The 23,521-nt window shown below is 39.0% G+C and overlaps 1 protein-coding gene across 5 annotated transcripts in view; it reads left to right on the top strand.

Moving 5' to 3' along the window:
• The window catches only part of KIF6 (kinesin family member 6), a 505,895-nt gene that overhangs the window by 261,754 nt on the left and 220,620 nt on the right, over positions 1–23,521 (top strand). For all 5 annotated transcript variants that reach the window (XM_032339835.1, XM_032339836.1, XM_032339834.1 and 2 more), the window contains 3 exons: positions 13,921–14,026; positions 14,890–15,028; positions 19,155–19,370. In XM_032339835.1, the coding sequence (XP_032195726.1) occupies positions 13,921–14,026; positions 14,890–15,028; positions 19,155–19,370 (461 nt within the window). The remainder of the gene's footprint in view (positions 1–13,920; positions 14,027–14,889; positions 15,029–19,154; positions 19,371–23,521) is intronic.

Genomic DNA, 23,521 nt, shown 5'->3' with positions numbered 1-23,521 from the left:
CCCAACATCAGGCTCCTAGCTCAGCGGTGGAGTCTGCTTCTCCCACTGCCTCCTGCTTCCCCTGCTTGTGCTGTCTCTTTCTGTCAAATAAATAAATAAAATCTTTAAAAATAATAATAAAATCAATTGAAAGTGTAGGGTATCAATATTATTATTATTATTAGTGTGGAAACATTTAGACACTGAAGACCGTGTTTGTGGTGTGTTTTATTCTCTGAGGGAAGAATGGTGGCATTGGGCCTCGCCTGTCTTTATGACCAGTGAGTAGGTTAGGAACCCAACAGCTGTCTCCAGTGCCTGCCTACCTGCCAGATCCAGGCACCCCAGCCACGTGCCTCCATAGGCCAGCATAGCACTGGATTCCCTGCAGGCTTTCCGGCTTCCAGCCTAGGATGGCCACATCTAACAAATAAAAATGCAAGACATCCACTTAAATTTGAATTTCAAATAAACAACATTTTTTTTTTTTTGTAGAAGTGTGTCCAATGCGACCTTTGTAACCTGATTTCAGTTTCTTGTATGATCAGAGTTTTTACTTTTATTTAATTTCCATGGAGAGTTTTGTCTTAAAAACAACTAATTGACATTCGTGTTTTTCCTTTTTTTCTTTTTTAAGCACCATTAAACACAGCCTTAAAGATTTTTAAAGATCAAGATACAGGGGAAGTTAAGGTGAAGAGAATGAGACTTGAATGTGTCTTTCATCTTTATATACCCAATGGCTGCTTCATGGTAGACGGCCAGTAAACGATGTCTGAATAAACCTAAGAATGAAGGAGTTAGCCCATTCTTGGTTTTTATACCCTGTCATCTGAAAGTCTCCCTTTATGCAGTGATAAATTTAAGCCCCAAATGTAGTTCTTTTCTAAAATAGCTCATTGGGTAGAGAATGAGAAACATCTCATATCATGGTTAGTGTTTGCCAGTGGGTTAATTCACACCTCCTGAAGAGAAGTAGCCCAAGTAATCAGGCATTGTTCACATTAATTAATTAATTATTTAATTGGCAGATTATCTGCTAACGTGGTCCTGAGTTCACATCTCTTGGATCCTAAGCATTCTTACCCTAGCTTCTAAAATGGCTGAATATAAAGCAATAACCTACACTTGTGGATTACATATCCCAGAGGTCATTAATGGCTAATGCTCCCTCTCTTATTTTGTAAGAAATCAGATCCCTGAAATCATTCATGAGATATATAATTCACTACAGATGAGGTTTCTCCACTTTTGTACAAAGTGTTTCTGGTCTTGACACTACATTTTGAAGATATTAAAATGAAAACTAAAAGCATGGTCTACAGCTTGTGTTAATTATCCTTGGGTAGTTTGTGAAAGCGTTGAGTTCTTAAGACATAGTTATCTAATATGATTAAAAAGGCCTGTCTCCGTGTTAGGTCTATTTCTGTACTTTAATGATTATTTTATTGTCCTAAAGTTTAAGTGCTTTGGGTTCTAATAGGCCAGATGAATGGATATTGAAAGCAGATAATGAAAAGGGGACGGGGCGTGAATGGCAATGCTATTTGTTGGACTACAGTTGACACATTGCATTCCTTTGGCCTGGACAGCTCTTGCCTCAGAAGTCCAAGTACTTGATTCTAAATTAGAAAATCTTGAGTAGGAAAGCATGAACATACTGTTTTATTCTTCTAGTTATTCAGTGCTTTCTCACTGTTAATGCTTTTTGCTAGTTGGGTTTTGTGAGCTCCAGGGAATTCTTTTAAAAGAAGAAATGAGACCCATCACCACAGCCAGGAATATTTGTATTTCTCTCTTGCTTTCCCCAATAATCTTTTCATTGGAAAAGTTTGCCTACACATGGCACTAGACATTTTTAAAGACTTCCTGAAACAAATGTTTGTTCTAATTACAGTTTTATATAGTTTATGCCACTTAAAGAAAACCTACAGTGTCAAAGTGTGCACTTATGGAAATAATAAATTATAGCAATGTCTAACACCTGGTTCCTGATAGCTTGCTCAAAGGATGCATGAACAAATGCAGAAATAGCCACCAACCAGTATAATCAGGACCATAAAGTAAGTAATTAGATCATATTAACAAATCAAGCCCATCTGGAAGCATCAGAGGAATGACTTTGGGTTTTAACCAAAGGATCTAATTCGTTTCAAGCACCTAATAGCAAATAAAGTATATCTCTTTCCTATAGTATCATCTTCAGGGAAAGCAATGCGAAATGCTATAAATTCATGTTTAGAGTTTCATCTGCTTTTTTTTTTTTTTCCAATTCTGCTTTGAGAATGTAGGGGTTTTATAATTTCTTATTTTGCCAACTATTCACGTTCATTTTGGAAAAGTGCTAATGGACAGGCAAACAGAAGATAGAAACCACTGGTAATTGTGCCGCTCAGAGATAACAGCTGTTATTATTTGGTTGTAATCCTTCAATATTTTCAGTGAATACATATAAATGTGTATTTTAATAAAATGAACTCACGGCAAACCCCTGGGGTTCCCTCCCTCCATAGGAGCTTTGTACTATCACTTTGCTATCCCTCACTCAATAAACCTTGCTTTGCTGCCCACGCCCTCCCCCCAAAATGAGCTCACACTTTATTTACTGTTTTTTTAACCTGTGTTTTAATTTGTGACATATTCTCATATCAATATGTATGTATATCTTTGGTCTAGGATCCACATATAGATTTGCCAGGATTTGGGGATCCTGCACCCCCCAAAAATGATACAAAATTTTGTGGGGGCTATGTGTATATATATTTCTAGAAAAAAAGATGCATTCAGATGTTTATTGATTTACTTTAACTTTTAGTGATAAATTTAGGGAGCGATTACAGTCGTGCCTCTTCTCACTCAGGAGCACAGTAAGCCTCCCAGTGTGTGCTTGTCCTCTTTGTTCCCTTTCTAAATTTTTACTTTTTTCTGTATAGGTCCTCCGTCACTGTTTTAATAACTTAATGGTCATCTTTTTAAGAAAAACATTGAATTTATTAAGGTTTAGATATTTCTTATGATTTTTATTATATCTCAAGGTCTCTTTTGTTACCTTGTAAACTCATCTTCAGTTTAATATAGAACTAATATAGAATATATAGTGATAATGTAAGGTTCAATTTACACAAATTTACTCTAGATTTACATTGCATGAACATACGTTTTATACGTGTTTCATACACGTTTCATAAATAGCTATGTGCCGTTTTCCATAGGATAGAATAAAACAAATTATTTGTTATCAAATAATTGGTAACATACCCACAAGGATTTCCTTGTATTTTTACATACCAGAATCTTTTAAAAATCTGTCTTTTAAAAATTTTTACAACATGGGGAGCCCAGGTGGCTCAGTTGGCTAAGCAGCTGCCTTCGGCTCAGGTCATGATTCCAGGATCCTGGGATCGAGCCCCGCATCGGGCTCCCTGATCAGCAGAGAGCTTCTCTCTCTCCCCCTCTCCCTGCCGCTCTACTTACTTGTGCTCTCTCTCTAGCTCTCTGTCAAATAAACAAATAAAATATAAAAATTTTTACAACTTTTCTAATTAAAAAAATATATATGTTCCACATTTTTGTATATAAACCAAGGCCGTCGTTCAAAATTTTCACTAAAGGAACCAGATGAGAAATGTTTATGTCTAAAGTTTCATGTTATCTACAAATATAATTTCTTACAAGACAGAATTATAGAAAAGGAGTTCAGAGACTTGGAGCAAGGGGTGGATAAAACTCTCACTATGCCTTTAAATTAGTGAATGGTCTGGAGAGACCTGTGGACAGGTCCACATTTCTGTGGACAGAAATGAACCATGGAGCCATATAGTGATGGTAAAGTCCAACCCATTTCCACAGGCCCTATTCCTCCAGATTTCCCAGTAAGCTTTTATTCCATGGGTAGGCTCCTGTTTTATCCCTCGGAGATGTGTCTTTCTCTGTCTCTTCTCCCTTTCTATTCTCCTCATCCTCTTCCTGCCCCACCTTCCTATCCCTATTTCCTGCCTCACCTCCTGCCTCTCTGTCCCTTCTCTCTTCTCTTGCCTCAGTCCCCACACTTGATCTTCTCACAGTCCCCAGTGTTCTGCTCAGAGGGCCTCTCTCTGTAGCTTCTGCACATTTTATTTTAATTTTTTTAAAAGATTTTATTTATTTATTTGACAGACAGAGATCACAAGCAGGCAGAGAGGCAGGCCGAGAGAGAGAGAGGAAGCAGGCTCCCTGCTGAGCAGAGAGTCGGATGCAAGGCTCCATCCCAGGACCTGAGATCATGACCTGAGCAGAAGGCAAAGGCTTTAACCCACTGAGCCACCCAGGCGCCCCGCTTCTGCACGTTTTAATCCAATTTGCCTTTTCCCTCTTGCCTTTGGTATCTGTCTCTCTACTCCCAGTTTCACTTCTCTCAGCTCCCCCAGCCTCTGACACAATGGCAGGAAATCTTTTCTAGCTTGTTTCTGTTCACTGTCATCGCTGCCTTCCAGGAGGTGACTTGTCTTTTATGTTTTCCTGACTCCAGCTACTCTGCTGCTCACTAACTAGCCTCTCTTCCCCCATCCTACCAGACCACCATTTTCTTTCCTGTAAGTCAATTTCTTATTTATTATGCATTTATGTAGATGAGTACCCATGTTTACATGAAAACAAATAAGATAGTGTTTGCCTACAGCCAACAAAGGGTTCAAAAGATACAACAGAATTTAAAAAGATAGTTATTAAGATCTGTGGATTGATTGATTTATGTTATTTTCATTTCTTATTTACATTTGTTCTGAACCACTGAATCTTTCTACCTCTTGAAGTTAAGATATTTTGATCATATCAAGAACTATATGCCATTAAATTGGGTATGTGAATATCGGGATTGACAAAATCATAATCATTTTCTGTAACTTTTCAAAGCCTTCATCATTGCATTACAAAAGTACTTTTAAAATATGTCTTTTGAGGATCACCTGGGTGGCTCAGTCAATTAATCGTTGGATTCTTGATCTCAGCTCAGGTCTTAATCTCAGGGTCATGAGTTCAAGCCCTGCGCTGGGCATGGAACCTATTTAAAACAAAACAAAACAAAACTGTTAAAATGTGTCTTTTGAAGAAAAAAAATACTGAACTGCTAGAAAGGAAAAAAAAAAAAAGCAGCAACAACAAAAAGTCAAAAAGGCTTTAGTATCTTCAAAGTTGTCTTAGTTTATTTAAAAATTATTTCAAAGTAGTTTTTGAAAATTCCATAAACTGAAGTACATGACCACAAATGCATTTTCCTATAAAGAGGCTATACCTTCACCATTAAAGAGGCAAACCAGTCCGGTTTTTAATGTGGGTTTTTCACAGTTGTCATTTCAAAACACAGAAAGAATCAAGCAATTGTGCGACTCTGCATTTGAGGTGCCAGATAACTGTGCTTTTATGGAGGTAAAGGAAATATTCCTTACTAAGACAAATCTTGAAGATAAACTTTGCATAGGAATTTCCTCTGCAACACAGAAACCATGACTTTTCTGGCCCCCTACTGTTATTAAAAAGAGCTCCTTCCAACAAAGTGGCTGACATTGAACTCAATTCCTTGTGCATGAAAGTCCATGTCTCTCACTTACTGATTAGAGCTGGGGGAGTGTATAACGTTTCTAAAACTTGTCACAGGCCGGGGAATTCTAAAAGAAAAAAATCTTGAAGCAACCACCTTTAAGCCAATTGGGAATGCTGCTTTCAGCAGAATCTAACAAAAAACAAACATGAAACTAATGACCCTGAAAAATATTTGTATAGTTTCCTTTGGCCCTGGTCCTATTGGCTCACTTTCAGCCTTTAGTTTTTCGTGTCCTGTGGATTATAGTTAATCATAAATTGTGAATTTATTGTTCTTATCTGAACTCTCCTTTTGTAAATTACATGCCATCCCAACACTGTATGTTTTAGAGGGTGACACCCCATAAAAGAGGCGTGTCATGTTAGGAAGGTCAAAATAAGTCCTTCCTTTGCCCCCCATAATTAGGTCTCAAGAATCCCCACTGTTGTGTCTTGTTAAAAATTCTTGTCTTGGAGATGCCAGACACAAAGTTGACCTTGTTGTTTGCATCTTTACATCTTAAAAAAAATTTTTTTTTAAAGTCTATGGGCAGTTTTGAATAGAAAATAAAAATTCAGTATACCAGAGATTATGGCAAGTGTGAGGCATTTTTCTGAGTTGATTGAGAGGCTTTGTGAAATATGTGGAAAGAGGAGGGGTTTCCAATGCAAAAGACCGGTTTTTAAATCCCTGTGTTTCAGTTTTCTAAGTTTGTAATAATATGCACATTACTTAGCTTCTGAGCTTTCCTGTCCTCATCTCTGAAAGAGGGAAAATAATTTATAGGTTTATGGTCCAGCTGAATAACAAAATGCATATGAGGGTGCCTGATGTGTAATGGATGTTCAATAAAAGTAATAATAAAATCATTGGAAAAAGGCAGTTTTAAAGAGAAACAGACTATGAAATTCTCTTTAATTCTTTTTCCACTTAAATAAGAAAAAAAAAAAAAAAACATGTGAAGTAACTAGCACAGTGGCCAGGACATAGTTGACCATCAAGGGATGTTAGTTACTCTTTTATTCAAAATTTCAAGTTATATATTTGCTTGGTTTCCAGGGCTGACAAGATATTCTTGACTTGGCATCAACAGTAGATTGCCTCCTTGTAGTGCTTCTTAAATACTAATGTGCACAGAGATGACCCACGAATGTTGTTGAAGTAGAGATTCAGTGGATCTTGGTAGGGCCTGAGTTCTGGTTCAGTGGGTCCGGGGTGGGACCAGTGACTCTATTTTTCTAAGAGGCTCCAAGATGATGCCTTGAGGTTGGCTTAGTGCTCACACTTTGAATCTCATGGCATCAATGGGCCAGACAATAAATATGCTGCCTTTGTTTCTTACAATATCTTATTTCATGGAGCTGAGAGAGCTTAGAGATGATATTATTTTGCACATTTTACAGATGAGCAATTTGTGACCACAGAGGTTGATGAATAAGTTAATAGTTGAGATCCTTCATCCTTATAGTTCAGCAACATTTGTTATCTACCATGATCAATTTTTTTAATTGTTTAACTGTTCTCCCATCCTTCTTATTTAGTTGTTATGTTCCTAGAAGTTAAGAGTAATCAAGTTTCTTCTTCTATCTTTATTACTATTTTCCATCTCCTTTTGAGATCTTTGCTCATGTTTGTATGGAACCATAGTTTGTCAGCCTCCGCGTTGCATAACCCAGTCAAGAGACAGCCCATCCTTGATGGAGCTCTCTGTAGTGGCAAAATGATTGGTAAAAGTCAGGCAGATTTTGATGCTTTTTGGCATAGTTAATAGCAGTTGGTTTTTTATATCAGAACTCCTTTCTAGTTTTTTGGAATAAGCTGCCAACTCCTCCCCTAGAACCAATGAGAAGACAGATAATCTAAGAGCCGTCAGTTCAGGGATGTTAGGCATTTCCATTGTTCTAACCACAAAACAGCCCTGACCCACCAATGGGGATCTATTTTATCTACTTCAGTCTTTTCAGGTCAATATCAGAGAACAAGTTTCCATTGCTGTGGACTCCCTGGCCTCATTTTTGTAAATTTCATGGAATAAATACTCTGCTCTGGGACACTTCTATTATGTTTGTACCCCCTTTATGAAGGCACACTCCCCTTCCTCTCCCCAGGATACACTCCCCATGGTTAAGAACCAGCCAGGGTCTCCATGAGCCAAGTTAGATATGCTCTTAATAATGCCACATTCCTCTTTTCTCCCAGCTTTCCCACATCCAGCACCATAGACTTATGGTTTCTAACTCATTTTTAGAAGCTAATGCTGATGGGAACAGGCTCATAAACTTTTTTTTTAAGCAAAGATTAATTCAGAATAACGAGAATGTCATAATCACACTCAATGTATAAATAATGACTTTAATTTAATAAACAGTTAAATGTAACATAATCATAAGAATATTTTAGAAGAGTCAGTTTAGTTTGGATCACTGGTCTTTCTTCACAGGGAGATAATAAATGTTCTTGAGCCAGAAACAACTGGGTATAAGTCTCGGGACTGCCTTCCTTCCTTCCTTCCCTCTTTATTTCTTATCTTCTGTCTTTTGGGTATGTTATAGGGTACTTGCAGAATCCCTGTAAAGGATTCATTGTTTACCTGTTATAATATAGCACAAATATTTTTAATGTTAATACATACACATTTTTACCATTATTTTTTAAAGATTTAGTTGAGAGAGAGAGAGAGCAAGAGGGGAGGGGAGGTCCAGAAAGAGAGGGAGAGAAGGAGAATCTCAAGCAGACTCTGTACTAAGTGTGGAGCCAGACACAGGTCTCAATCCCAGGACCCTGAGATTATGACCTGAGCTGAAATCAAGAATCAGACACTTAACTGACTGAGCCACTCAGGCATCCCTCACCATTATTTTAAATAGTTGCTTACTATATACATAATTGCGCCATGGTTTATTCAACTAATTTGCTACTGTGGGACATTCTGATTCTTTCTCAACTTCTTTTGCTTTTCTTAGTTTGACAAGATCAAACTAAGCAACTGCCCCTCAGTTATTTCTTGCTTATCTATTCACCTGTTTACCTCCTCAAAGATTTCTCATAGACATCTTATTTTCCTTTAGAAATGCATTGCCCAGCATGATATTTAAATAAATTTAGTAATTTTGTGATAGTAAGTATAGTGTTTAAAAACTTGGAATCTGAAATCAGCCTGCCTGAGTTTGAATGCCAGCTCTGCCATATGCTAGCTGTGTGACCTTTGGCAAGATATTCGACTTCTTTGTACCTTAGTTCCTTCACCTACAGTAAGAGGATAAAATAGTACTTATCTCATCTAGTTGTGAAGATTAAGGAAACTATGTATTTAAATGGTACAGAATAGTATCTAGCATTTAGTACTTGCTCAAGTTAAATTAACTACTGTTAATGATAATTAACTTGCTCTTTTATTCACACTCTTTAGCTTAAACTTCCACCAAAATGTGGCTGCAAACAAAACTTCATTTTTTAGCAAGAAATATTAGGAGCAGAAAGAGAAGACTAACGTAATCTCAATATGGTCAATTCTTATTACATGTTTAAGTATCAAATATTTAATACGGTAGAGTTGCTAGACTAGGCTCCAAGCTATCAGAGACATCTCTCTAGTAGTCAAGGTGGTGGAGATAAGCATAGTCACCAGACATCCACCAGTCACCTACCGTCAACCAGGTTTTGTGTTCAGACACAGGTAGATTATCTGTGATCTTTCCTGTCCATATGAACTAGAACTGAATGGCATACATTTATTTTTACTTCTCCCCTAGGATTCTTTGCTCTTTCTTCTTCTGTCCTAGTGAAAGTAGAGAGAAAGTAAAGTGTTTTTTGTTTTGTTTTGTTTACTTGGGCTTTTCCTAAAGAACAGATTTTATTGTTCTATTTGACCTCCTTAGAGAGCCTTTTCTGCAAACAGTTCTTCACTATCCAGCAGGGTTCTGGCATTTGGGAGACCCCTCAGTGGGAGCAGTGACTAGGTATGAACTTGGGAACTATTTTTGGGAGATAGGAAAATGTACGGAATTTGGGGTCAATCGTTCACTCTTAACTACTAGAGAAGTACATCAGAAACATTTGAATTAGGCATTTTTCTGTATTTTAATTGTTAGATCAAGTCCTTGGTTGATAAGAAAATAAATTCTACAATAAATCAAATGTATGAAGGAAAGACCAGGCATTTTTCTTATTTAAAGAGGCTCGTAGTCTCAAGCACTGAGGAAAAAAATGCACATCAAAAGGCCTGATTTTCATGCTTAGTTTTGTACCAGATTTAGTTTTGTACTAGAAAGGGTAAGGCAACCTGGTTCTTTCATTTAGACAGGAGTTCCTGGTCCTCCTTGTAATCTTATACTAGTACTGTTCAGGACAAGAATCTTAATGGAATAGCCAAAGCCCAGTGGGGCTAGTGATCTGTGTGTGGTCACTCAGCTAATCAGCAGGCTTGTATGTTATAATGCTTTCTTAAGAACTAGGATTCTACTTCAGCCCTCCCTCATAGGATATTTCCTAAAATATATGCTTTCTGATCAAACTATACTTTAAACAAAATAATCTTCTAAAGAAAAAGCAAGAAGGAAAAATTGATTAACCATAGCTCCTAGAATAGTTTCTGTTGAAAATATTATGGACACTGAAAACCACAAAATGTTTTTACTTCAAAGAATGGGTATATCCTAGTACTAATAGGGATTTTAAGAGTTCCAGAACTTCTGAGAAAAATATTCAGGGAAAATACAAGTAGATAAACATTACTATTTTTTTGAAGCCTCATTAAATGGCAATTGTAGATTCAGTCCTCCTCAGAGGTTACCGAGGAAAGTAGCAACTGTGAATATGTCTCCTCAGTGTTAATCATGAAAGGATCAGTATGCCTATGCTATGGAATATTATATGGCTATTAAAATGGAATACATAAAAATGAAATACACTAGTGCATTAGAAATGAAATAAAATGACTGGAAGATCTGTGATAAATTGTTTAGAAAAATAATGGCGAGAGTACTATTCAGAATGTGATCTCTCAATTTTGTAAAGACAAACACAAAACGTATAAACATAAGGACTTAGGTGCCTGCTTGGGTCAGAGCTAGAGGAATGTATTTCAGTTGTTGGCAGTGGATCTCCCAAGCTATTGCAAGTGAATAGAGGAGATGCGAATGGTGGCATGGCGTAGGGGAGAGGGGAACAGAGAGGTATGTTTACTTTTTAATTTATTCATGTCTGTGTTGTTTGGAATTGTTCTCTTAAACATTTTTATAATATTTCATATGAATATATTTTATATATTATACTATTATAATATTTTATATGAAAAGCCATATAAAACCTTTGTACCAGAAATGAATCTGTGTGCTCTATTCTTCAAAGAAACATGGTATCATTCAGCAAATAGTGCAAATGACAAGTATTCCTCCACCTAAGAAACGCCTTACAAATTACAATATAAATTGTCTCACACTTGTAAATATCAGCTGTACATGTTACAGATTATAAGAAGAGAAAAAAATTAAGTCCAAAGCTGCTATAGATGGAAATCATTACATCTAGTTTGAGTGGGTGATAGTAACAGCAGAAGGGAAATGTGTACAGGTAAAAAAGATGCTAGAAGTGTGCAAATATTTTCATAATTATGTGAGAAAGATGGGGTGCCTGGGTGGCTCAGTCGGTTAAGCGTCTGCCTTCAGCTGAGGTCATGATCCCAGAGTCCTGGGATGGAGCCTGCATTGGGCTTCCTGTTCAGCGGGGTCTGCTTCTCCCTCTCCCTCTGTCTGCCACTCCCCTCCACTCATACTCTGGCTCTCATCTCTCTCTCAAATAAATAATAAAATCTTTAAGAAAGATAGTAATGTGAGAAAGATATGCTGCTGCTCTATTATGATACTTAGCATCTTAGATACTGATCACCATCCCTATGCCCTCCTCTTCAAAAATTTTGTCTCAACATAGAGGTGAATAATTTCCATGGAAATAAGTCCATTAACTAAGACTTATTAACTAAGAACACGTTTGTACTGAGAACATAATGCGTGGACTGCTTTAGATACAGGGTGGGAGAGGGGAGCGCAAAGATGAAGAAGAGCTAAGCATTGCCTCCTGGTGCTCGCAATCTAGTGGGGGACCTAAGGTGGTGCACTAGCTCTGAAGTGCCATGGGGACTGTAGGAAGCACACAAATGCGTAAACTAAACTAGGACTTCAGAATAGTGGGGATGGATGCTCCCTCCAAGGGGAGGTGTTCTGTTTTTTATTTTGTTTTGTTTTAGAATGGAAAAAACATGAACATTATTGTAAGTCAGCATGGAGAGGTGACAATGGGGTAAGAGAAAGGAGGTGATGAATAGGAGGTAACCCAGACAGAAGCCTGAAGAGAGGCCGGGGGAGAGAAAAGCCATGAGTAGGAGGAAGGATATTACACAAAGCATGTGAAAGAAAGAAAGGGGTCTGTGTGGTGAGACAGAGATGCTCCAGGAGGTGAAGGAGGAGGAAACTGGAAGAGTCCATTTATAACAGGTTTGACTTTGTCCATTTAGTGGGAAGTTACAATATTGCCAGAACAAGAGTCATGGTAGGCTTGGGGGCTATGAAAAGACTTGAAACAGCCACTGTGAAGACTATAAGTCAACCAGGGGATAGTACTTTTGTATTCTTTGGGTTAATACGGAGTAAGGCAATCGCTGGATTATAGGGTAGTTCTATTTTTAACATATTGAGGAACCTCCATACTCTTTTCCAGAATAGTTGCCCTGGTTTACATTCCCATCAACACTGCATGAGGATTCCACTTTTTCCACATTCTCACCAACTTTTGTGTTGCTAATTTTAACCATTCTGACAGGTGTGCAGTGATATCTCATTGCAGTTTTGATTTGTATTTCCCTGATGATAAGTGATGTTGAACATCTTTTCATGAGTCTATTGGCCATCTGGATGTTGTCTTTGGAAAAAATGTCTACTCATGTCTTCTGTCCATTTTTAAATTGGATAATTCATTTTTTGGGTGTTGAGATTTATAAATTCTTTACATATTTTGGATACTAATCCTTTATCAGAAATGTCATTGGCAAATATCTTCTCCCATTCTGTAGTTTGCCTTTTAGTTTTGTCAATTGTTTCCTTCACTGTACAGAAGCTTTTTATTTTTATATAGTCCCAATAGTTTGTTTTTGCTTTTGTTTCCCTTGCCTCAGGAGACATACCTAGAAAGAAGTTGTTATGGCCAGTGTCAAAGAGGTTGCTGCCTAGAAGTCTCCCCTAGGATTTTTATGGTCTCAGGTCTCACAATTTGGTCTTTAATTTATTTTTAATTTTGCTGCCAAAGAGGTCGCTGCCTAGAGGTCTCTTCTAGGGTTGTTATGGTCTCAGGTCTCACAATTTGGTCTTTAATTCATTTTGAATTTATTTTTGTGCGTGGTGTAAGAAAGTGATCCAGTTTCATTCTTTTGCATTGTTGCTGTCTACTCTGTTTATAGCAGCACTACCTACAGTACAATGGAAACAGCCCAAGTGTCCATCAACTGATGAATGGATAAAGAATATCTGAAATATACATATAATATATATATTTATAATATATATATATTCCATTGCATATATGCAATGGAATATTTTTCAGCCCAAAAAAGAATGAAATTTTGCCATTCTCAATGACATGGATGGAGCTAGAGTATAATGCTAAGTGAAGTAAGTTAGTCAAAGAAAGACAAATATCATATGATTTCATTCATATGTGGACTTTAAGAAAGAAAACAAATAAGCAAAGGGGAAAAAATAGAGGCAAACCAAGAAACAGACTCTTAACTGTAAGAGAACAAACTGATGGTTACCAGAAGAGAAGTGGGTGGGGGATGGGTGAAACAGGTGATGGGGATTAAGGAGGGCACTTGTGATGAGCACTGGGGGATGTATGGAAGTGTTGAATCACTATATTGTCTGCCTGAAACTAATAATACAGAATATGTTAACTAACTGGAATATCAACCAGGGAGGATTAGCAGGGTTGTGGAACATCACTGAGGTCCCACCTGAGGTGGAGTGGCATGAATCTTTAATGAAACTAATAAAAAGAAACATTTTGCATTACTTTCTTTGGCATTGTGGCAGCTGGGCATAGAGGCATGGAAATTCAGCTTCACCAGAATGCGTATTTTGTAGAAATCAAGGGATTCTTCAGTTGAAAGATGGGTATGAAAATTTTTCGGAAAGTAGTCAAATATTGCATCATTTCAGATTTCACGTTGTCAATATGTTTCTTTCCCCTTAATTTTTAGTTAAACCAGTTAACTGTATTTCTATTAAAAAGTAGGAAAATATCCAGTACTTTGAATGTTAACTAATCAAGTAATGCCATTAGAATTTCTAAAGTTTCTAGCTCATAGTTGCTTCTCATACATTATGTATTTTTAGGCTGGAAAAACTAATAACATCCTTTTTGGAAGACCAGGATCCAGAGAGCAGACTCGATGTTGGCACTGATATGCGTAAAATTCATCACTGTTTCCATCATTTAAAGGTAAAGTTCAGCATTTCCTCTAGTAGAAGCCATTGTCTGCCATGTTGAAACTACAATAAAGTTTGCCTAGTTGACCAACTCTTAAAAGGTCAGGACCCAACTTCACATGTGCAGAACAGTATGATCTTCCAAAAAGGCTGGGATTATTCTGGAATTTTTTCAGGGGTTTTATCTTACCTGCCAGTGAATAAGCTCAGACCATAGACTTGTAATTCTTTTGCCAGGAACCTCTAACTTGTACACAGAATAATTCCATGTTCAAAAACCATTTATTTTTCACATATATCAAGAAAATTGTGTCCTGTGTTTTTCCTAGCAGTTTAGATTTATCCATATAAACCCTCAGTTTTTCTCTGCCTTACATTTTACCTTTCATGATGACACAGTGGGAATATCATTAACTTTTATTTCTACCTCACTTGTAATTTGGCATTCTTCACTATGATAATAAACATTCATTGTGAGTCTGCTATGGGCCAGGCCTTTGGGAAAGCAAAATTGAGTAAGTCAGTCATGAAGAAGGCTTATGTGTAGAGAATAATTATAACACATGATAAGTGATATTTTTAAAAGTGTGAATCAAGCGATATGGGGTTAAGGAGTGAGAGAAGTTCAAGAGGAGATCATGTTTGAGCAGGAATTTCTGAGTTTAGGGAAAGAGATAATAGCAGAGAACGGGATAAGGAAGGGGAGGGGAGAGGGGACAGGGAGACAGGGAAGGCAGCTGCACTGTAGAGACAAGGAGGCAAGAAGGGACAGGCATGCCTGATTTGTGCAAAGAATTGTCTAAGGCAAAAAGAGTCCAAGAAACCCAGAGATTTGGAAGAGAAGTATGGGCTCTAAGCTCTTATTTCATCTTACAGAAACTATTGAATGACAAGAAGATTCATGGAAAAAGCACAGTCTCCTCCGAAATCAAAGATCAAGACTGCCAAGAACCATTAAAGGAGGAAGAATACCGAAAGCTCCGAGACATTCTACAGCAGAGGGATAATGAAATCAGTATCCTTTCCAAAGCGATTAGAAACTGACCCTCTCCTGGCCAGAAAGAGGGAGAGGGAACAACTTTGATGCTTTCCGTTAACCACATCACCTAGATCCCCACCCTGCGTCCAGTTCACACTGCTTCTTGTCATTTAGGAGAGGTCCCTCCCACGCACAGAATGTAGCCACCAGTGAAAAATACAGTTGCTAAAAAAAGAACATTTTGACTTTGTTTTTAGCTAGATAGTGACTGTTATGGGGAATATTTCAGTTTAATGAAAAGCATGGTCTTTTTTACACCATCTCTTAACAGGAATTGTTTTTTTAATATATTTTTTGGACTACTCCACTGTGCTCTTTCTGTTTTAGCTCTGAGCCAAGAAGTTAGCTGGTTATCTTTAGCTGATTGACCGGACACTGGGCCCACCACAGCCTCACCAGGGCCCAGAATTTGTGGCTGGTGTGTGGGCGGCACTCAAATGGTGGCTGAAAACTGACAAATGGAATTTAGTTTATGGAGAGCAGAGATTGATTTAAATGTAACTTTTTTCATTTAAAGGCCAGGTCTACTGCTTTGGGTTCCACTTAGCAGATGTTCCCAAATTTGGAAAGGAGTATCGATGGGCATTCGAGATAGAATCCTTCTTGACTCTAGGAGGCAGTATAGGGTACGGGGTGAGCCAGCAGCCCATAGGAGCTGCCTCCAGGTACAGGCAGGGGGGTGGGGAAGGGGGCCTAGACCTCAGGTCCCCCCAGCATTTCTTCGGTCTTGTTTCTCAATTTATCTGTCCAGCTCAGCTTCTTGTAAAAAGATTTGATATTTTCATTGCATTTGCAGACTTTAAACGTGCACAAGAGGCTATTTCGGTCTCTCATCAACAGGTATTTGTGTTCATTTTTAAAAATTACTAAAGGGCCTTTTAGCTGCAGCTAATGTGAAAAAAAAAATGCATAAAATCACCTACATCCAGTAAATAAAGAGGTAAAAACAAACCACACACAAGGTAGGCACACTGCCTGATTAACCTCAGTCTCTAATTTTAGCTGAGTATTAGCAGACCCTGTATGCCTGATCCAAGTGAGTTTTAGCTGCTTTCTTATCCAGCCAGCAACAGTAGGTTCAGCTGCAAATTCTACTCCCACGCGAGGCCTTGTCTGTGAGTGCTGCCCACGGGGTCACCCTGCATTCCTTTTCCTCTCTCTTACCCTATCCAGCTCCAGGGATGCTCCCAGCCCAGACCTCAAACCTGGGTCTGGCACCCATCTGAGTTCTGCGTCTTTTCCAAACCTTGATCCTATTTTAGGATCTTCTCCCCTAAACACTCCTACCAACTTCTTAATCCCCTGCTGGGCTCATGAATATGTGTGCCGATAGGAGGGATGAGATATGAGATATGTCAGCAAGGAACCAGTCTGGGCTTTTGCATGTATGTTTATTTAAACAAGAGAGTGACAGAGAGACATACATCATCTCCCTTATTGACCACCCGAATCAGGTGCCACTGTTTATGTGAGGCTGGCCTGGATTCTTCACTAACTGGGAATGACCTGAGCAGTGTCTCCTCCTTCTGAGACTCATGTTCGAAATGATGGTGTGTAGGAGCCATGGGGAAAAGATCACGGAGCTTCAAATTCACACCTGGATTGATATCCTAGTTCCCCCTGCTTAGCTCCACAGCTTTTCCATGGAATGGTTTCCTCCTCTTCTGTAGTAGGACCGTAAAGCCTGCCTTGCCAACCTCACAGTGCTGAGCAGAGCTGGTAAGGTAAGATGCTGGAAAGTGCTTTGAGCACTCTTGAGCATGTGGTGTGATACGATGGAAGATATGAAAGTTTCTCATGTCAGGGTGGAGGATATTTTCACATCTAGTCTGTAGAACCACCAAGGCGAAGACTGACAGGAGGAATGAGAAAGATCTGGTATATGGGAAAAACAGGTGGTAATACTTGAGCTCAGCAAATGACAATAACACAACCAAAATGACAGTGAATGACACAGAACACTTCTTGGTAAGGGAGTGAAAATGATGTCCTTTCAGTGACATTATCAGTCTGCGTAAAGTTCAGAAACCCCTTCACCAAACATGTAACAGTGTGTCATTTAGGACCCCACACAACAAAGGCCCAAGTTAAATGGAATGGGCTGGGGAGGAAGACAAAGGAAAGGTGGGAAGAAGGAAGGCAGCCAAGCAGATAAATCTGTACTCTGATCTCTATGAAATGTACATTAGAACGCTGCATGTTTCCGGTTAAATTCTGCCAGAGCCGGTTAGAATGAACCTCAGCTCCTTACTCCAGATCACAAGGCCCTACATGACAGTGCCCCTGCCACACCTCTGATTTCATTTATTCTGTCTCTGTCCTGTATGTATCAGGCTTTGGTCACAGTGTCCTTTCTGTGGTGGTTCTAACACCGGCTTTGTTAATGTTGGCACTCTTGAACTTTGGGGCTGTCTAATTCTCTGTTGTGGGGGCTCCCCTGTGCATTATAGGATGTTTGGCAGCCTCTCTGGCCTCTACCCACTAGACTTCAGTAACAACACCTGCCCCCCCCCACCCCGCCACTGTAGTATGCAACCATAACTGCTTCTGGATGTGGCCAGACGTCCTTTGAGAAGTAAAATAGCCCCTGTTGGGAGCCACTGACAAGGCCCTTCTCCTTAGGGTTTTAGCACTGGCCATGAACTCTGTTGACATATTCTTCCTCTGGCCGTTGCCTCTTGATGTTCATCTTAAATGTCACTCTTAGGAAAGTCTTTTATGAGCACCCAGCAGAGAGTAGCCACTCAGTCATTCTTGACCTTTTAAAAATGAGCTACCCTTTCATCCTCTAACATGAGGTATGTGTACTTGAGATCTGACTTTCCCCAGTAGGACCTCTGCTCTGTGAGAGCAAGAAACTCATATGCCTTTTCACTGTTCCGTCCCTCTGCCTAGAGTCATGCCTGGCATAGAGTATAAGCTCCATGGCCCATAGTCGAATGGGTGAGCACATGGATGCTGCCAGTGTGAACCAGCAGAAGCTTCTGATGCTGTGGATAATCAGTTCCGCATGAGAAGTGGAAGATGTGGGCAGAGCACTGCTCCTCTCTGCCAGGCCAAGGCCCACACACCACCTCTGGTAAGAACACATTTTTTGAGGCAAATATTGGAAGCCACTCTGAGAGAAAGAGTGATTATGCTTCTGGAAATCTCCAAGAATTTGGAGTTAAAGCTGAAGAGGAAGATGAAAATCCAGTGACCACCTCCCCCCCATGAGACTTGCCCAAAAACAGGCATCAGAGTTACAGTCTTCTCTCCCCACCACCTCCATATTTCCTCACTCCCCATCTCTGGGCATGCTTGAAGGCCTGCAGTTCAGCTTACTGCGTGAACACTTGGAGTTCTGAAATTCTCAAGAGGGATTTTAGTCTGTTTTTCCAGTGATGGCAGAAATCCCTTAGGTTTCTCAGCGTCTTGAGCCCGAAAGAACAGCAAAGGAGGGTGGCAGGCAGTGATACCATTGCTCCTCATCAGTGTTCCCAGTATACTGAAATCACCCACCAAAATGTGCACCGTAAAATGATATGTCTGTACTAACCATTCACTTCTTTCCAGGTCCATTTGGGACCAAGATTTAGAGACTTTCTTAATAAAGTAACCATAAGTCCCATTCTTATGTATGCTAAGCCAGCATGTGTTGGATGTGGGGTACTCTGGCCACCAAAGCGGATTTAGCTGCTCTGCCAGCTGGATGGACTCCGGTGTTCTCCCTCTCCACTCCTCCTGCTGCCTCCTGAGCAGCATCATGGATTCAAGTCTTACTTATGCAGATACATCCATAGCTCCATTGCCTGTTCCTATTACGTGTTCATTTTATTTCTTGTAAACCCTTTCATAAGAATTTTAGGTCTTAACCAGTTTAATCTCAAAACATTTTAAAGACCTTCGGGTTTGCTAACTTTTCATATAATGGTGCCATATTGAAAGACCAGTTGCTTCCTAAACTGTCTGTAACTAGATAAGGTTGAAGTCTTCCTTCAGTGGTCTCTTTACCATATGACAAATAGCAAATATTATTGGATATAATAACGTCAACTGCAACATTAGTGTTTTGATCATTGCAACTTAGCATGAGTCACTAAATCCTTAAATCAAGTTTCAGATATTCTGGTCAATATGCTAAAGAAGGAAAAAAAGAAAGCTCAAGATGCTCTCCACTTATCCAGCATGGGTAGAAGTGAATGGAGACATTCACAGAGCTCGCCCTTGCCACCTGGGAACTCAGAAGGTGTGAGGACGTTGCCATCCTCAGCAACCACACAGGTCCAGGATGTCAGCACTGTCGGGCACAGATCCAGTTTGCTCCACAGAAAAACAGGTCAGTTATATTTACACATATAGATCTATAAATTACCAGAAGTATGGAAAACATAGGCTTAAGTGAGAAAAATAGGCTATCATAAATCATACATCTACAGAAAAGGTAAATAAACATAGAAACGATTATAATTTATCATTCTATTCTTCACCATTGTAATTCTTATTGTTGGTATTATTACTAGTATTTCTTGCAGTTTTAAAGTTCTACCAGCAACAGCTCCAGCAGTAATAACAAAAATCCCCAAGTAAAACTTATCAAGGAAAAAAAATAATAAATGTCTGGCATTCCTCATCCTCCATAATGGAATTCAGCATAGCATTTTTGGTTTTAAATATGAAGAAATGGCAACTTATGTGTTATAATTATTTTTTATAACTATCAAATCTCTTAAATACCAGTTTCCAAAATTGATGACTGAACTGAAAACACAAAGTTTAAATTGTGACAGAGCTCAGAGGCAGAAACAGATGGGTCCAGGGCAACAGGAGAAAAGTTAAAGTTAGAGAAAGGAACAAAACCTTTCCTCTGATAGGGGAGGTAAGGAGTAAGGACAGATGTTGCATTGCCAACGTGATGACACAGTATTTGTTTCTAAATCTGAATAAGCTATCTGCAGCAAAATAATTTAAAAATATTATCACAGTCTGCCTTAAAGGATACTAAACAAACAATATTTTATCAGATAGTAGGATTTGACTGAGTTGGACCAACTCAGGGGCACTTTCCCCACTTATAGCTTTTGATCAGTATGTCAGTTCTGCAACTACAGAACCACACTAGAGGCCCTGGTTGCTTTGTGTTATTTTCTCTTTCTGTTAGACCAGCACATCATGATGTACAGGCATGTGATTGGTACCTTTCTCTTGAAGACATTGAGAAATCTGAAATATGGAAATGTACTAGAACAAAGGGGTGAAAACCTTCCCTTTTTGGTAACATAGGTTGAAATTTTCTGTATAAATGTTTGTTGGGTTAGATGATCTGATATGCATGGTTTTCTACAGGATTTAGCTGGGGAATAATTAAAGGATGGTACTCATTAAGAAGGACACTTTTTAATTAATAAAGACAAGGTCGAGAAGCCTGGAAATATACTTCATGATATTATATCCCTTTATCTCTTAATTCTGAATCTCCTTGCTTTGAATATTTAGTTAGCAATACAGTAGAATAAATTCAAAGTCAAAGGAAACCAAAAATCCTATTTTTACCATGATCGTGGTGGCAGTAGACAAGGAAAGCAATTGTTTCTCTCTGTGACTGTTTTCCATGCAGCGTTCCTGTACTCTGTTATGGGTAACAGCTGGTTCTAAAAAATAAAGGAGACCCTCTGGATTGGTGAATTCATTTGTTCATCCATCAATTTATATATTCCTTTATTCATTCAACATATATTTATTGAGCACACACTTTGTTCTAGGTACCGTGCTAATTATTACTATTATGGCTACAGCTTACATAGCCTGTATATATGTATGTATGTATGTATGTATGTATGTATGTATGTATATGTATATACATTCAATCAGATGACTTTGAATATATTCAAAGTTGTTATTTATATATTATTTATATATATGAATAAATATATATTCAAAGTTGTCATTTATTCAAAGTTGTCTGATTGAATTAATTCATTTAATCCTTATTCTATAGGTTGTTGTTTTGCCCCCATACTATACAAGAACATGTGAGGACAAACAACTTCTGATCTCACAGCACTTAGAGACTGACAGAGAAGAAAGCTTTGAACAATTACAAAATTATACCTCTGTGTTACTGACAGTGCACATATCAGGGAACCCAACCTCAAGTTAAGATCAGAAGGATCCAAAAAGGGTCATGAGGAGCAGAATGTGGCTGGAAGCAATACTGTAAGCATAAGGAATCATTTGAATAGTTTTTGGGGCCTTTGTGGTAGAAAGGAGCATTTTAGGAAGTAAAAAGGCCTTGATGGGTGGGATGTGGGCAGGGGGAGGCTGGGAAGACAGGTTGAGTAATGTGTGCAGAACAGATAGGCACAGGACACACAGTATGCATGAGTAATTAGAAGGTCATTGTAGCACAGTGGTCCAGACCAAAGGATGATGATGATGATAGAGAGATAGGGGGATCAGAAGCACTTAGGACAGAGAGTGAGCAGGGTTTGGTGACTAATGAATTTGAAGGGTAAGGGTAAGGAGGGCCCCAGATCTCTGGTGGCTGGTAAGGCTCTTCACGCAACAGTTGGCATTGTTAGCTATACAGAGCAGCGCCTGGCATCTCTACTGACAGGAAAGGTGGGAGTCTGTACCCATATTAGAACCCTGTGCTCACAATGGAAGGAACTGTTCACTGGCCTTCAAAGATGCACACCATTACGCCTGTGAAGAAACGGCCCAGGATATCACTGCCCCACCCCTTGCTGTGTGCCAGACCTTTTCTGTTTCTATTTTCTCTTGCCCACACCATCTCCCTTCTCATAATTCTTCTCCCCACAGCATCTCGTAATCTCTCTCCTAACTCATAATTATAGTCAACTTTTTCAGTAACCCTTCTCCTCCCTTGATACTACTATCAAGACAGACTGTAGTTTTATTTGGAGAATGAATTAAGTTCACTTGCATAGAAAATCACTAAAAAATAATAATAATAGTGGAAATTGTTTGTAAAGTCCAAGTACGAATGAGGTAAAAGAGTTTTGGAGATGAGCCTTATAGTTGAAAGGGTTTTTGAGTTGTTTTAACTGTTGTTGGATATAGTTCTACCAATGACTTTAAATAGGAGTAGGCTCACAAATGGATTGATAATGATCTAAGCATTTGGAGGAGGGACTGATGAAGGATTGATTTTATTTTTTGGCAAAACTACAGATAGGATGAAATTGTGGATGAATCTGTGCTGCAAAGCAGCAGGTAATGGGAGAGTTTATTACAATGTTTAAGATCCTGGGAGCTGATTAAGCTTTTATTATTGCATTATTTTATACAAGAAGCTCACGTAAATGAACCCAAATACAAAAAAAAAAAAAAAATTAAGAAGCATGTTGTTTTGAAAGATTTCCGCCTTATGTAGGTGTTGTCAATGTCTGTTAACCATTCACTGGGCTGCATTCAATGCAGAAAGCAAGAAGATTTGACCTTGGCCACCCTGAGACTGCAGTGAAACTGTCTCCGCTCTGATGACCCTCCTCATTCTTCCTTTCACCCCCACTTCATCCTGGAAAAAAAAAAATGACTTCTTTCAAATTTCTTGTACTAAAAGAAAATGAGACTTAATTCATGGTTCACTAGAGAACCCACACAGTCACTGTGCAAGCAGCCTGCCAAGGCAGAGGAAGGAAGGTTAGGCACTTTGGGGCTTCTTGGTTTTTTGGAGGTTAAGTGTCTGTTTTGCTCTCACTGAAGTAATGAGAGGGATTGTTGAGCTCCACATTTTGAAAAGAGTCATATGGTTCTCTTTAAAATAGCAGGACTTTGATAGTTTGGTTTTCTTGTTTGGTTTTTTGGGGTTTTGTTGTTGTTTACTTTTTGTGTGTCCCAGATGGTCACCTGGAACTAGTCAGTGTTCCCAAACCTCCTGATGATTCACCACATCCTTTAACTGAGATGCTAACAGAACCCACTCATCACAGGTGATGACACTGGCTTTTTAAGAGGTGAATTGAAGGACACCTGGGTGGCTCAATGGGTTAAGACTCTGCCTTTGGCTCAGGTCATGATCTCAAGGTCCTGGGATCGAGCCCTGCATCGGGCTCTCTGCTCGGAGGGGAGCCTGCTTCCTCCTCTCTCTCTCTCTGCCTGCCTCTCTGCCTACTTGTGATCTCTCTGTCAAATAAATAAATAAGTTCTTTAAAAAAAAAAATAAAGGTGAATTGAAAGCCAAAACCATAGCCTGGAGGCTCCAGCCTCTTTTCTTTTATTCACTTTTAAGAATGTAATGAATCCCCACTATGTGCATGGAAGGTCCAAGGGTAGGGTGGTAGGGGCCATCAACAGAAACTGAAAAATGGTGTCTGCCCCTGGGAGCTTACATTTAAATAGCAGAGGCTGGCTTGGTACCTAAAGAGTAGAGAATAAAGTAACAAGTGCTATACTCAGGAGCTACAAGAAATGCCATGGGAAGTCAAAGGAGAAGGCAGGATTTTAATAAATGATTGGGAAAGCATT

Source organism: Mustela erminea, chromosome 4 (genome assembly GCF_009829155.1).
Source record: "Mustela erminea isolate mMusErm1 chromosome 4, mMusErm1.Pri, whole genome shotgun sequence".
In the NCBI taxonomy this organism is placed as follows: domain Eukaryota; kingdom Metazoa; phylum Chordata; class Mammalia; order Carnivora; family Mustelidae; genus Mustela; species Mustela erminea.
The sequence above is the reverse complement of the archived record's forward strand: the minus strand, read 5'-3'. Positions and strand labels throughout refer to the sequence as shown.